The sequence below is a fragment of the Taudactylus pleione genome, unplaced genomic scaffold (assembly GCF_031769625.1).
Source record: "Taudactylus pleione unplaced genomic scaffold, aTauple2 ptg000082l, whole genome shotgun sequence".
Classification (NCBI taxonomy): domain Eukaryota; kingdom Metazoa; phylum Chordata; class Amphibia; order Anura; family Myobatrachidae; genus Taudactylus; species Taudactylus pleione.
In genome coordinates, this window is record NW_028284484.1 from 376,295 (window position 1) to 392,965 (window position 16,671).

The 16,671-nt window shown below is 45.3% G+C and overlaps 1 protein-coding gene across 1 annotated transcript in view; it reads left to right on the forward strand.

The window, feature by feature from the left end:
* Positions 1 to 15,942, forward strand: part of NOC2L (NOC2 like nucleolar associated transcriptional repressor) — a 117,762-nt gene extending 101,820 nt beyond the window's left edge. The window contains exons 18-19 of the mRNA XM_088468159.1: positions 13,698 to 13,817; positions 15,124 to 15,942. Of these exons, the coding sequence (XP_088324285.1) occupies positions 13,698 to 13,817; positions 15,124 to 15,290 (287 nt within the window). The 3' untranslated portion in view covers positions 15,291 to 15,942. The remainder of the gene's footprint in view (positions 1 to 13,697; positions 13,818 to 15,123) is intronic.
* Positions 15,943 to 16,671: the final 729 nt, after the last annotated feature.

A 16,671-nucleotide genomic window follows, 5' to 3' on the forward strand; every position in this document is an offset into this window, starting at 1 on the left:
CTATGGGTACCTCATTGATAGGGATAGGCAGAATCCCGGGAAAGCCAACAAAATGGCTGCCACCAGTTTGTGTTGGCTCCAGGTAAACTTTAATCACATGGCCGATGTATATCTGTACTGTGTTTCTTCTTCGGGGTCCACAGCCAATACGTTGGGGTATGAATCCCGGTCACCAAACAGTTAATACAAACGAGCTCTCTGCTCCCATGGTGCACTGGGTCCTTCCTCATATACCCCACCTCATGCCTCAGGTAGCCAGTTCTTCCTGTTTGGTGTGTACACCACATAGACATTGGGACTGCATGAGCAGTCCTGCAGACGAGTAACAAAAAAAAAAAAAAAGTTTTTTACTCTCCATCTAGGCGGGTGGTCTGAGCTGTCCTGGAAGCAGCCTCGCGTCTGATTGGAGACGCACTGGCCACCCGCACCTACCTACTCCGGCGCCGCACCACTAGCGTGGGCAGGTCCATGGCTAGGGCTTCGGCAGGGGCTCTCATGCCATGGACCACATCCGGATCAAGGGGATGGCAGGTGGTCGCAGCGGCCACTGACGCCGGGACCACGTGGCGGTCCAACCTCCGGCGGTGAGACTGGCCGGAGGCACGCTGCAGTCAGGGGCAGAACAGCCTGTCGCCTACACCAGACCGCCGGATGTGCTGTTCCTGACAAGCTGGGGCTTGTGGCGGTGCCCATGTCAGTTTACCGGGCAGGTCCAAGCAGCATAGGGGAGGTCTGCTTCCCCGGCGGCCCCTCCCCCAATCCACCCGCTAGTCCAGTCTTCTGGCGCAGCGGGGTGGGTTGCTCCTCCCAGCCTCCTTATAAGGCAGCCAGTGTGTATGTCAGTTGCTCTCTGATCGCTGCTCCTTCAAGACGCTGGGCAGTCTCCCTGTATACCTTTCCTACTGCTGGTTCAGTTTTTACAGGGCTCTATACTACTAAGCCTAGCGCTGATTATGGTAGTGAGAGCTTATATGCGTATGACTCGTAGAAGTGTTTATGCATGACATGTGATTGTTGTCTGTGGATACTGTTTCTTCTGTAAAAGAACTGTAATTCCTGTAAACTGTCACCGTCTCTCCCCTTCCCTTACTATAGGTGTGTGGGTTGAGAGTAGAAAGCAGCACATATACACTCAGAACCTTGGCATAGTTGACATGTCTAAGGAGTCTGAGGGTCAGGTGGCGGGAGCCCTGTTGCTGATATCCTGTATAGCCTGCAAGGCGGGCTTATCCCCACAGGACTTTCTACAAAATGGGCTTTGTGGGAACTGTTTTAGACAGCCACCACACCAATTAAGTTTGCCTGTTACAGGCCCTGAGCCCCCTTGGGTATAATTTTCTCAGGTTATGGCTCAGGTGGCGGAGCGGCTGGCTGCCCCGGTACCACCGGTTTGGGGTTTGCCTCAGCAGATGCATCCTATGCCCATGATGTGTTAGCCTTGGCTGGACTCTGGTGCTGGTAAGGTTATGGCATCATCCTCTGGGTTTTTTCAGCCTCCTCAGGCTGCCAAACCAAAGCAGCCTAAATCTAAGCGCCATTTACCTTCTCACATGGGTGAGTACTCCAGTGCCTCCTCCTCCGAGGACTCTTCTCAGGAGTCTAGCTCCGAGGAGGGTGATGATCATTTCCCAGTAGCCGATGTCCCCTTTCTGATTAGGGTTGTGAAATCTGTATTAAATATCGAGGAAGGGGATCCTCCGCTTAGGAAGGCACCCCTGTTCAAGCGCCAGAAAGTGGTCAAGGCAGAATTCCCACAGTCTGAGCATTTATCAGAACTTATGGAGGAAGCGTGGGTCTGTCCGGATAAGAAAAGCCATCCTTCTAAAAGAATAGTGCTTCTATATCCTTTTCCAGCAGAGGAGAAGGTGCTAGGTGGGAGATGGGAGAATCCACCGTCACTTGATGCACATGTGGCGCAGCTGATTAAGCGTACCACTCTGCTAATCCCAGCGGCTTCGCTGAAGGAAGCCACAGATAGGAGACTGGAGAGTTGCCTCAAATCAAGCTTCTTGCTGGCAGGAACGGCCACCCGTCCAGCTATGGCTACTGCTTGGGTAGCAAGAGCAATTGAGGAGTGGGCTAAAAGTCTAGCAGAGTTTCTACCAGATGCCTCTAAGGAGCAGCTGGACATGATCTCCTTTATTAGAGAAGGGGCGTCTTATCTGGGAGATGCCGCCTTGGATGCAGGGATCCTTTCCTCCAGGGTTTCAGCGGAGTCCGTGGTGGCACGTAGGATTCTCTGGTTAAAGGATTGGAAGGCGGATGCTGGGTCCAAAAAGGCCCTAGAATCCCTTCCATTCACAGGGGGAGTTCTCTTTGGTCCAAAATTGGATAAAATTGTAGCCTCCATGGCAGCCTCAAAGACGGCAGGTCTGCCATCAGCAACCTCGTCTAAACTTAGATGGGCGTCCTTTCGGGGGTTTCGGATGCAGGGCAAGGCGAAGGGTCAGCCCTCTGCGAGATTTCCTCCAAAAAAGGCAGGACCCAGGAAGCCCTGGCAGAACAAATGTCCAGGATCTAGGTTCCAGGATAAACCAGTGGCCTGACGGGACGGGCCTCCCTCTGGAGGATCCCAGGGTGGGGGGCTGACTACTTCGGTTCTCGGAGCCCTGGCACCTCACAACGGAGGATGCCTGGGTTCGAGGAGTCGTCTCCCGAGGGTACGCCTTGACGTTTTGGAGGACTCCTCCTCAAAGATTTTTTTTGTATAAACCCACAGGAGGGTTCAGAAAGAGCTTTGGCCCTTCAGAAAGCAATTATTGCGTTACTAGCATCGGAGGTAGTGGTTCCGGTGCCAGAGAATCAGTTCCAAGAGGGGTTTTACTCCAATCTGTTCTTGGTTCAAAACCCTAACGGGTCGTACTGGCCCATTCTGAATCTGGGAGAGCTCAACAAATTTGTTCGAGCCCCCGGGTTCAGGATGGAAACATTGCGATCGATTGTGTTGGCAATGAAGCAGGGGGACTATATGGTTTCCTTAAATATACAGGATGCCTACCTCCACATACCAATCACACAAGCTCATCAAAAATTTCTTCGTTTTGTGGTAGGGGGGGGACATTTTCAGTTCCAGGCCCTACCTTTTGGCCTGTCCACAGCCCCTCGGGTATTCATCAAGGTGATGGCGATGATGATGGCATGCCTCAGACGCCAAGGCGTCAGGATCTTGCCTTATTTGGACTATCTCCTGTTGCTAGGGCAGTCCCCGCAGCAGTTACAGGATCATTTGAGCTGACAGTATCATGTCTGTACAGTCACGGCTGGATCATAAACTGGAGAAAGTAGTCACCGCTGTCCGGTACAACAGATGTCACTTGGGAGCAAGATTGGACTCGTGGTGCAGAAAATATGTCTGCCGGAGGAGAAGACTCTTGCCTTACAATCGCGAATATGCAGATTGCTCAACAACAGGCAGATATCCGTTCTAGTGGCCATGCAGGTCCTGGGGTCGATGGTGGCCACCTTCAGGATGGTGGAATACGTTCAATTCCACTCCAGACCACTGCAGCAATTAATTCTGTCTCGCTGGGAAAAGGATCACCGCACGATCAGGTCTCAGTTGCTGCGTCTTTCTCCAGAGGTGTGTTTGTCCCTGTCCTGGTGGTTGCAGACAAAGCATCTCAGGCAGGGTCGCCCCTTTTGGGTGTTGGATTGGACATTGCTCAAAACTGACGCCAGTCTTCAAGGTTGGGGGGCGATGACGGGGTCACACACTTTCCAAGGAAAGTGGTCAGTGGCAGAAAGCCGGCTACCGATAAGCATCCTGGAACTAAGAGCTATATTCAAAGCTTTAGTGCAGGCTCAGGAAATCCTAAAGGGCAGGCCGGTGCAGATAGTCAGACAATCGCACCGCAGTTGCCTACCTAAATCATCAAGGGGGCACAAGGAGTCGGGCCTCCTTGGCAGAGGTATAAAAAATCCTGGTATGGGCAGAGTCATCTTCCCACGATATCTGCCGTGTTCATTCCGGGGGTCCTGAATTGGGAGGCCGACTTTCTCAATCGGCAGGAGATAAATGCAGGAGAGTGGGCCCTACATCCACAGGTTTTTCGGAACCTCGTGGACAGGTGGGGTCTACCAGAAATAGATCTTATGGCGTCAAGAAAGAACAACAAGGTTCCCAGGTACGGATCCTGGACCTGAGATCCGATAGCAGAGTGTGTAGATGCACTGACAGTAAAGTGGCGTTACAAGCTGGTATATCTGTTCCCCCCGTTTGCTCTTCTTCCCAGAGTCGTCAGAAAGATCAAACAAGTGGGCAGTACCGTGATATTGATAGCTCCGGCATGGCCGAGACGGCCCTGGTTCACAGATCTACCGTCTCTCTCCATAGACACTCCATGGCCTCTGCCATTGAGACCGGATCTGTTGCTACAGGGTCCCTGCTGGTACCCGGATCTTCATCGGCTATCTTTAACGGCATGGCTCTTGAGGCTTCCGTCTTGAGGAAGAAGGGGTTTTCGGAGTCTGTTATACGGACAGTGCTGAAGGCACGGAAACCATCCTCAGCTCGTATAGCCTATAGAATTTGGCATACTTTCTTTCAGTGGTGTGAACTGAAAAGGTTTGACCCAGAGAAATTTCTGATCTCCAGAGCGCTTGATTTTCTTCAAAGCGGTCTGGAAAAAGGGCTCCGCCTGGCCTCTTTGAGGGTACAGGTGTCTGCTCTTTCAGTCTGGTTCCAACAAAAAATTGCTCTGAGACCAGATATAAAGACCTTGTTTCAGGGGGTGTTGAGGGTTCAGCCTCCCTTCTTTCCCCCGGTTGTTCCGTGGGATTTGAATCTAGTTCTGAGGGTTTTACAGGCTCCTCCGTTCGAGCCTTTAAATTCAAGAGACATCAAGTGGCTAACAGCAAAGACAGTATTTCTTCTTGCTATAGCATCTGCACGTGGTGTGTCGAATTTAGCTGCACTTTCTTTCCGTGAGCCGTTCTTGGTGTTTCATCAAGATAGAGCAGTACTACGTACTAGGGAGGGTTACCTTCCGAAAGTAGTGTCTACATTTCATATTAATGAAGAAATAGTAGTTCCAGCATTTCAGAGCACTAGTCTCTCGACAGGAGAGGCTTCCCTGGATGTGGTCCGTGCATTGAGAATTTATGTGAAACGCACGAGTAAATGGAGGAAGTCTGAATCACTCTTTGTGCTTTATGGTTGTCATAAGCGTGGCTGGCCAGCCAATGAACCGACACTAGCCAGGTGGATTCACATGGTAATTTCATTGGCTTATACAAAGGCTGGCATGCGGATGCCGGATTCAGTAACGGCACATTCTACTAGGGCAGTAGGTCCGTCGTGGGCGGCACGTCGGGGTGCTTCTGCTGAGCAATATTATTCCTTTGACACTTTTACCTCTCAGGATGTCTCTTTCGGGCATAGGATTCTCCTCTCTTCCGAGAGTCAGGAGCGTCCCCATCCGTAGGGTTAGTGCTTTGGGATATCCCCAACGTATTGGCTGTGGACCCCATGGACCCCGAAGAAGAAAATAAGAGTTATGGTATGACATACCTTTTTGTTACCTCTTTTTCTTCGAGGTCCATGGGGTCCACAGGACACCCATTCAGACGCACCTGTAGTTCCGGGGGGGTTTTCCGGAAAATGTCTTCTCTTGAGAGTCTGGACTCATGAATATGGGTTTTTTCTTTCTTACCCTTTGTTTTGTCTCTGCCTGCTTGAGCATGGTAACGAACTGACTACCTGAGGCAGGGGGTGGGGTATATGAGGAGGGACCCGGTGAATCCTGAGAGCAGAGAGCTCGTTTGTATTAACTGTTTGGTGACCGGGATTCATACCCCAACGTATTGGCTGTGGACCCCATTGACCTCGAAGAAAGAGTTAACAAAGGTATGTCATACCATAACTCTTTATTTTTTTTCTCATCAAGGCGGTACAAAAACAGAAAATTACACATGTACAGCTGTCACAACTGAGCTTTGAGCTGACTATAATGTATAATAGGTCAGAGATGGAGCGTGAAAGCCTACATTCTTCTCTAGCATATAGGCATTTGCTCTGCTCATTCAGCCCATATACATACATGGCTGGACCCCGGAGGCTGTCTCCCCAGCACAGAAAGCTGTAGCAGGGTCTGCTCTCTGCCTGCCTCGGGGGTGACTCCAACGTGTGACGTTACAGCCATGCCCAGGCCTGCTAATAGATGGACTTACCTGGCCTGTTCTAGGACTCCTCGATGCTGCATACCTTTGGCGGAGTTTGGGAAAAACTGATCTATGCTATAAATACCTGCTCACAGGCAGATTCATATAATTATGTCACAAACTGCAAAGTTCTTTCATATTGCAATGTAAAACAATATAAAGAAAAGTTCAATATCCTTTCATGGAACTGTAAAACCCATATTTCCATAATCAAACTGGATTTTAAGTGTTTTCATGTGAAATTCAGATTAGAAAAAAAATTCCAATAGGGGCTGTATATATTTGCACATTGCGGTGTGATTACGCTAACGCAGTATGCTGCATTTCTCATCTATTATTTCATTATGTCCACTGAACTGATATTACATATAGGACAATCCGCATACAAGGGTCCCTTTTGCAACTTAAGGCATGGGCACCGAAGTTTTAGTTAATTTCGGTTCTCACTGCATTTTAACAGGCGGATAGATTAGAGCAGGAGTGGACAACCAGTTGGAGGCAAAGAGCCAAAAAATATATGTAGTCAATCGAAAGAGCCGATAGCATGCGCGCGGCATAGGGGCGTGGCCTGTCACAAGGCCACGCCCCATTTGTGTGTGCACGCCTTTGGTATGACAGGACAGGGTTAATATTAGCACGCCCTAATACGCTCCGTAGCGCTTCTGTCACCTGCTCTGCAGTAAACAGACGTCTCCATAGAGACTTAGGGGTAAATTTACTAAAGTGAGATATGTTTCCTTTCACATTACAAAGCTGGTAACCGCATAAAATAAGCATTGTGTTATCTGGTGCCCATAGCAATCAATCAGATTCTAGCTATTATCTTCTAGAAGGTGGTAGATAAATGTTATGTAGAATCTGATTGGTTGCGACCACCTTCTAGAAGATAATAGCTAGAATCTGATTGGTTGCTATGGGCACCGGATAATCAGATTCTAGCTATTATCTTCTAGAAGGTGGTAGCAACCAATCAGATTCTACATAACATTTATCTACCACCTTCTAGAAGATAATAGCTAGAATCTGATTGGTTGCTATGGGCACCGGATAATCAGATTCTAGCTATTATCTTCTAGAAGGTGGTAGCAACCAATCAGATTCTACATAACATTTATCTACCACCTTCTAGAAGATAATAGCTAGAATCTGATTGGTTGCTATGGGCAACATCTCTTCTAAAACTGTCACCTTAGTAAATTTACCCCTTAATCTCAAGGTGAGCCTCAATCATCTTGTTCACCTGTCAAAAAAACAGGAGATGGATCTGTGTGCGCACAATATTTGTTTTTCTACAATTTGTAGAATTCTGGCTAAAATATCTGCAGTCTGTCACTGCATTTTTATAAATGGGCCCGGTGTTCTCAAAAGCCATATATACCAAATCCACAGCAGGAGCTTTAAAACTGTAAAACGGATAACACAATGCTTATTATATGCGGTTACCAGCTTTGTACTGTGAAAGGATACATATCCAGTGCCAATTCAGATCTCAGGACAATCTTAAGGGAAACAATGGTTAAAAGGGCAGCAACCAAATCAGGTCTCTGGCCAAATTGGCTCTTGCTGTGGTAATTCTCCAACCAGATTCACACCTCTCAGGCACGGAAAACGCATGTGTAATAAACTAACCTATCATGTTTGCAGCTTGTTCCAGACCGGTCTCTCTCATCACTCAGACAGATGTTCCAAATTACATCTCATCCCCCTAAGGTATCGTAAGCTACAAAGGGCAGGTCCACCTGTGGTCACAGGGGCCTGTGCAAGACTCAGAGACAGAATTAACAACACATTTCTGGCAAGCAGCTGAGGTTGGTGCGCATGGGGGCTGCTGTGAAGTCATCATGGAGGTCTCAACCCTAGCACGGTCCCAGCAGATGGGAGAAAGACCCCCAGCTGCCACTCCAGAGAAAAACATAGGAAACGATTTGTGATTTCAGCACGGGAAGGAGTGTAGAGACTTATTCAAAACTAGCTTAACTGCCTAGTTTAGTAGTAGGGACCCTAAACCTAACTGAGCGGCTTAGGAAGCACTAAATGACTGTTATCTCTGTTCTCCATCCCGTGCTGTTTGTGGTGAGGACACTGATAAGAAAAATGGTGACATGGAAATTCTGCAAGTTGACCAGAAAAGACCACATGTAGTGGCATAAGAACATCAAACACATTAAACAGCAGACTGTAATATATAAAGATAAATGACCCAGGAAGCAAAAGAATAGGAGGGGAGGTAAAACAAGATATATGGCTGGTACCAAGGGGATGTGGAGCAAACATTATAACACAAAGGTATACAGCATCAATAAGTAAATTGTCCTATATGTAGTATCAGTTCAGTGGACATAATAGATGAGAAATGCAGCATACTGCGTTAGCGTAATCACACCGCAATGTGCAAATATATACAGCCCCGATTTGAATTTTTTTTCTAATCTGAATTTAACATGAAAACACTTAAAATCCAGTTTGATTATGGAAATATGGGTTTTACAGTTCCATGAAAGGATATTGAACTTTTTTTTTTATATTGTTTTACATTGCAATATGAAAGAACTTTGTAGTTTATGACATAATTATATGAATCTGCCTGTGAGCAGGTATTTATAGCATAGATCAGTTTTTCCCAAACTCCACCATTGCAGTCCAGCTTTTAAGGATATCCATGCTTGAGTCCAGATGGTTAAATCAAATTGACTGGGGTATTATTTAAGTCACCTGTGCTTAAGCATGGATATCCTTAAAACCTGGACTGTAATGGCGGAATTTGGGAAGCTCTGGCATAGATGAATAAAAAGCATGAGCAGCACTGCATTAGTGCAGCCGATTTGTGAGCTGAAATGGAATCCGTATACTGAGAATCAGTGACACCACTGAGGTGCTGTTAGATGAAAACTAAATATAAGCGAAAAGCAGTCTAACAAAATGGCTGTCCCATATCTGTGCAGGTTATGGGTACACAGTAGTACTGTAGGTGGCAGTCACATGCTATTAAAGGGGTTGGATTGTGTCCCAGCACCTTACATATCAATCCAGCAACTGCAGAAGTTATATGGCCAGATGTACAACATAGACCAATCTATTTCTTGTTCATATAACACATCTTCCACTGTAGCAGCGAGGTACCAGCCTGTGACTGAGCACAACATGCAGCCAAGGCTTATTAATGGCTCTTCCAGCAGGGCCGGATGGACTCCTTGTCAGGTAATTAGCAGAGAGGAGTAGGCAGCTGGAGTATCCGTGAGAGCCTCTCTAATGAGCACCGTGCGAGCGCTTACTGGCGGCCCTCTAATGGACGTTTGAGACCTGGCTCGTTACTCTGCCCACAATCACATCCAGGAGTGCGAGGGGCTCTGTGGGTTCATCTTCGCACAACACTTTTTTTCTATTTTAACCCTCCACTTTATCATCTATGACTTGTAAAAAAATATTTGACAGCGCTGAAACGTTGCAGCGAACACTGCCTTAATCTGTTATTTACACAGCGTGCCGGCGGTCACCACCTTTTATACACTATTTCCAGCATTCCACTAGTAATACGGAGGGCACCCCGTGTATATGCATGTATGTGTGTGTATATTATTCTTCTTTAACCATTCTGAATACTAAAAATACCTCTCCCCCTGGCTCTGCTTTTCATACATCATCAGGCCTCTTGAGCTTTCCATTGTGTTACACATTCATTCAGCCACTTTCTCGCTTCCACTCACCCAGACTCGCCATTCGCACCCTGCTGGATTCATGTTCCTGTCAGGACTCTGCAATAACACATACTCATAGTGTGTAACATCTGGGTACCCTGAACAGCAGTAATGTGCAGGGGTTTACTGTGGCAAGGAACATAAACTACAATGCTCTATCTTTTGCCATAAGATCTGTTTGATGTCCCACAGTGATAATGTTACAGGTGCATCACTAATTCCTATTACATAGTTCAATAGGCTTATTAATGACACTGTGTAAGACCTATATGTGCAATTATATTCCGTACCCCAGAGTGCATGAACCAGCTCCCCCCACAGCCTGTTTAAAAACTACTGCTCAACAGCGCCCCCTTTGGCTATTATGTCATAATATTAAACCTTTCCCAAGGCAGAGCATGTAGTCCTGGTAGCAGCCCTACTATTTCCTTACTGTGAAATGTGTTTTTATAAAGGATATACAGGTAATACTGTGCGTATATTTCTGAGATGGTTTTCAATGGGAGCAGTCAGAGGCCATATCCTAAATCTCTGCTTCCTCATTGGTTCAGCCTGTTCACTTAACTAAAGATTTATTATTATGCAGTATTTATTACTAGATTTTAAATAGCGGCATGATCTATATAATAATATGAAATGATCTGTATGGGTATCACAACAGCTCCCATTTTGAGGGAGAGGAGGACAGTCAGTTGATGTAAGTATGGGAGCAGCGGGGTGGTGGTGGGGGTATTATTGGGTACTAAACCTCTTCTTCAGGATACACCTAAAAAAAAAAAAAAGCTTTTTAATGTGTATCCTGAAGAAGGGGTTTAGTACCCCAAAACGTTGATTTGCATAAACGCGTAGATTCACCAAGTTACAAGCCTCCGGAGTGCTTCCTGTCCTCAATGCTGTATTTAGGGGCACCAGGAGCGGGGCCTACAGAGACTAGTGGAGTGCTGGACAAATTTGTGGATATAGCGATAGATATATCTATCTATCTGTCTATTTATTATCATTTATTTATATGGCGCCACAAGTGTTCAGCAGCGCCTTACAAAGTACATAAATTGTTGACCAGTGACTTAAAGAACAATAGAATACAGGACCAGGACATGGATAATATATATTGCTACATTAGCGACCATAACACCCAGATAATCAACAGAGCATAAGCAGCCAAGTGTTAGGTGCCCTAGTGGTGAGTAAGAATAGATTAAACTAAAGTAGGGAGAAGCACAAGAGGGTAGAGGGCCCTGCTCGTAAGAACATACATACATACATACATACTTACTCACTCTCGATCTCTCTCTTGACAAAAGTATTTGGCCACACCTGTTAATTATTGAATTGAGGTGTTTCAATCAGACCTGTTGCCACAGGTATTTAAAATTAAGCACCTAGCCATGCAGTCTCCATTTGTAAACATTTGTGATACAAAATGGGTCGTTCTGAAGAGCACATTGACTTCATGTGTGGTACTGATAGGATTCCACTTTTGCATTAAGACTGTTCGTGAAATTTCATTCCTACTGGATATTCCACGGTCAAATGTAAGTGATATTATTAGAAAGTGGAAGTGTTTAGGAACAACAGCAACTCAGCTACAAAGCGGATGTCCATGTAAAATTACAGAGCGGGGTCAACTACTGCTAAGGCGCATGGTGAGTAAAAGTCGCCAATGCTCTGCTGATTCCATAGCTGAAGAGTTCCAAACTTCCACTGGCATTAATGTAAGCACAAAAACTGTGCGGCGGGAACTTAATGGAAAGGGTTTCCATGGCCGACCAGCTGCATGCAAGCCTCACATCACCAAGTCCAATGCCAAGCGTCGGATGGAGTGGTGTAAAGCACACAGATACCGGACAATGTAGCAATGGAAACGTGTTCTGTGGAGTGATGAATCACGCTTCTCTGTTTGGCAGTCAGATGGGGGAGTCTGGATTTGGCGGATGCTGGGAGAACGTTTCCTGCCTGACTGCATTGTGCCAACTGTGAAGTTTGGTGGAGGAGGGATAATGGTATGGGGCTGTTTTTCAGGATTTGGGCTAAGCCCCTTGTCTCCGGTGAAGAGCAATCTTAATGCTTCAGCATACCAAGACATTTTGGATAATGCTATGCTTCCAACTTTGTGGCAACAGTTTGGGGAAGGCCATTTCTCTTCCAACATGACTGTGCCCCAGCGCACAAAGCAAGGACTATAAAGACGTGGTCTAATTAATTTGGTGTGGAAGAACTTCACTGGCCTGCACAGAGCCCTGACCTCTACCCCATCGCGTACCTTTGGGATGAACTGGAATGGAGGTTGTGAGCCAGGCCTTCTCGTCCAACTTCACTGCCTGACCTCATAAATGCTCTACAGAATGAATGTGCACAAATTCCCACAGAGACACTCCACAATCTTGTGGAAAGCCCTCCAAGAGTGGTAGCTGCAAAAGGGGGACCAACTCCATATTTATTTATTACCATATTAAAGTATATGTATTTGAATACAATGTATTTATATACCGTTTGTGTAATGGTCAGGTGTCTGAATACTTTTTTCCATATTGTGTGCATGTATGTGTATATGTATGTGTATAGATATATATAAAAACTGTATTATTTATTTAATTATTATTTAGAGACCATATACAGTCAGTAGATTAAGTCCTCTAGAGGAATTTAAAACGTCTTGGATCAGATGATTTGTCGAAACCACCATGTAATACCCCTTTTACACCAAAGTTCCAGGTCTGACTCGGGATTTAGAACACTTTTCCAACCCGAATTAGACCCGGGACAGACCCCCTTTTACACTACGGCACCGACCCGGGCTGTGCTTGGGTCAGCACTGACCCGGCTCTCCGATGCAGGTGAGCAGCACTTCTTACCCTCCGCGACCCATTAACCTTACTCCGAAGCGGTCTGGATGCACAGAGGGCAGGTGGGGTGTGCTGCTCCGTTCTGGTCGGCCAGGCAGTGGACGCTTGGAGATGTCCTCTCCAAGCGCCACGATCCGGATCATTGTGACTTGGATCAGCGCCGTTAATACTGCAGGGTGACACAGGAATGACACGTGCTCAACCCTGCAAGCCAGCCGGGTCGGATCCCCTGGTCACTGGACCCGGGTTGATCCATTTACACCAACAAAAATCCCGAGTTGATGCGCGTTCATGTGCATCAATCCGGGATTTTTAAGTCTGTATAAAAGGGGTATAAGTATACCATCTCCAAAGGAGGACGACCAAAAAGTTTATTTCGAGATATCATCTGATCCAAGACATTTCAATTCCTCTAGAGGACTTATTCTATTGATTGTTTATTGTCTCTAGATACATATAAAGATAATTCAATACTATTACAGTTAATGTGTAATGCACTTTTTTTTTTTTTTTGTTTCTGAAAAATTCTAACGGGTCTAAAAAGAGGTGCAGCTTGTTTAATGAAACTGTGTCAATAACCTTTATTAAGTATTATTAATTTTTATTAAGTGTTTTAGCGCAAGTTAAGGGCATTTGTGAGATATATAATGCCCAGTCATTATGTGGCCTCATTTATCAATGAGTTTTATAATTCATAACGAGTGATAAAACTTGTTGCGTATGATAATGGTTCTACTGTCATTATGTTTGAGAAAATGACAGCTGGAAGCTGATTGGCTTGAGCCAATCACTTGTTGTGAGTGATAAAACTTGTTGATAAATGAGGCTCTAGGTGCTGCTGTGTGCTGGGACATATTCCTACCCCAATCTCAAGTTTATCAGAATTATCTTCAGTTCTGGTACAGTCTTTAAACTATTAAATGTGTGAATATTACTTTAGTAGGTTGGAGTGGAGATCTAGTACACACTAAACTAACTCTATTGTCTGTTTCTTCAGGAAAGTCGAAATCCAAGCGCAAGAACGACTCATCCGATGAAAGCTCTGAATTGAGCACTGAGGAAGAGGAGGAGGGAGAGTACGTGGTGGATGATGATGATGACAGTAGTGGTTTGGATGGTAAGGCATGCAATTTATCAACATAATACTGTTCACTAGTAAAGCATATTCACACTGAGCTTCTAGTGTAGGGGTGGGCAAAAAGCAACCCCCCTACCCCCCCCCAGCTGTTGTAGAACTACACATCCCATCATGCCCTGCCACAGTTTTGCTCTTTGGCCATGTTAAAACTGTTGTAAGGCATGCTGGGATTGTAGTTCAACAACAGCTGGAGATCTGCTTATTGCCCACCCCTGTTTTAGTGTATGTCAGCTACTTGGCGAACTCGCCACATAATGTTAGTTTGCAGTGTCTGTCGTTAGTTGCCATTATTTTTTAATTAATTTGACATTTTGTTTCCCTTACACTAGACCTTCGAGTAGAATGTTGGCGTTGCATGGTTAGATATTTTGTGTATGTTTACCTGCAACTATGCAAAAAGCTGTTGGTGCTTCTACTCTTTTCTCTACTCAGAATAGGTTTGAGAAAAGGGACGCAGTAGGGACCAGGCATTAGGGGGTTAATCTAGTACAGCTGGTCGGTAATGAGCTGTGGAGGCAGTGTGGGACAGAACGCTTTATCGCAGGCCCTGTGTCATTAATCACCAGATAGAGGGAGAGCGGAGTTCTGGCAGGCACAGTGCACTACTGCTCCCCCCAAGTGCACATTTACATAGCCCGGTACTCATCCATCCGCTCATACGCCCTTCCAGAGATTACTCCCAGATCCAGGGCACACATAATTGAGGGGTGGGAATGTTTCATTTTTTATTTCCTTTACCATCAACTCAATTTCAGTATTGAACATATATTGTTAAAGAAATAAACTGAACTTTCTTTTATGTTCTATTTTGAATATTTTGGGAAGTGATGGTGATCAATGTTTATGTGCCAGTAACAGGGTTATACTGAGAGTGCTTTTATTTGCTGATTTAGCTGTATTGGGTTACCTATTATAGAAGGTGGCATGTCTGCATTACTGTTTTAGGATTTTTTTTTTTTTTCTTGCTTTGATACCACCTGATCTTATTATTTTCCTCTGTAAATATTAAATTCGGCACTGCACATTCATACATTCTTTTCGAACCAGGCCATATACCAAATGCATTATGTATAGGGGCAACATGCAAAGCCATATAGGAAGATGTCTCTCCTTTAGACACGTATCTGGCTGCAAAGCTTGACTTGGGCTAGTGCCCTCTCTATCTGGATGCTGCAGCAAGCAGCGATAAATTAATGAGCGCCGAGATTAATTAGTGATGAGCCACCCTCGGCCGGCTTGTTCCTTCCTGATAAAGCAGAATTTATATTTGCTCTTCCGCCCACAGGGGAATCGCAGGATGAAGACGAGGAGGTGGGGGGAGAAGTTAAAGCCCACAAGAAAAAGAACCAGGAGAAGAAAAAAGAGCAGCGCCTCTCGCAGGCCGACCTAAAAGAACTAGCCCAGGGAGAGGAGGATATAGTGCAGGATCTGGAATTCTCAGACGATGAGTAAACACTCAGCGATTGTACCAATAACTCTTCCTCTGCTGGATGCAGTCCCCTGGCTGCTGTGCTGCGGATATCTCACAGAACGTTCTGAGCAGCGGAATAAGAGACACCCTGGTACCAGCCAGTGCGCTGCTTCTGCCGCCACTGTGGGATAATTGGCATCTTGGCAGGGAGGACCTGCTTAATAGATGTGTATAAAAGATTTGCCTTAACTATATTAAAATACATATTTCCATCTTCAAATATCTTGCACCCCAAAGAGATAACCGATGCCAAGCCAAAGTGTTGTGGGGTGTGGAGAGAGAGGACATCAATCAGTATTTTAGCATCTAAACATTTTACAGTTGCAATACAGTTATACCATTCTCTGTATATATGTTTCTGTTGTCATGATGTGTAGACTCTGGGGGCGGCTGTATTCCATCTGTTAGTGACCTACAGCTATATTTAATATTAAGTCTTTGACTGTAGGTAATATCCCAGTTTAATGAGCCCCATTATTTCAAACTTCAGGTTGAGATGTTAAACTGCCATTGCCGAGTCATAAATGGCAGCAGTATGGACTCTCTGGTTTGGGGTCTCTGTAATAACAATGCTGTACTATTGTATATAGAACATGTTGTTACCATAGATGTATTACATATATAAAAAAGCAATGGCTGTTATTTTAGGAATTCTTCATATTTCACTGATTGTGAAATATTGCGTAGAGGGCAAAGGGGAGATCTCTGCTCAGTGTGCCTGGCCTAAGCTTTCATGGTGCTGGAAAAGGGCCCTTATTAAAGTTATGTTTTGTTTCATCTTTTATTCGGTCCCCTTGGAAAGAAGGAAAGGTGATTCTTTTCCTGGGATAAAGTGTGTAAGTCTAGTGTTAAAGAACAACTAAGCCACCAACACACATTTTGTATATTAAACTTCTTGGAAGAAGCAATGGGGACTTACCCATGAAGGTGCTTTTTACCAGGGTACTTCTGGTTGTATTCTATTTAAATGAAATTGACCAATTCCCTTCTCTCCTCCATTAGAAGTCATGTTTTTAAGACCTTGTCCATTGTACTACTTTGAAATAATACGGAACAAAAATCTGAAATTGCAAAACACAGCATATCCGATATTGTTGCTTTTACGTCGCTGGCCTAACCCAGTGTGTGGATGCTAAATGCAGCCTTTGTTGGTGCACTTACCATAGAGCTGCACATACTCTGTCTTTGAGCTGCTGCAATAGGGAGACATGCCTTCCTTCTAAGTAGACTTCTTTCTTTAGTGATTTGCATCTGACAGGCTCTATGTTCAAGGACTGTGAAGAAACAGCAAAATTGTTGCTGGTCAAAAATTTTTCAAATGCTGTTTTCATACCAGGGAGCCCAACAACCAGACCTGTGCTT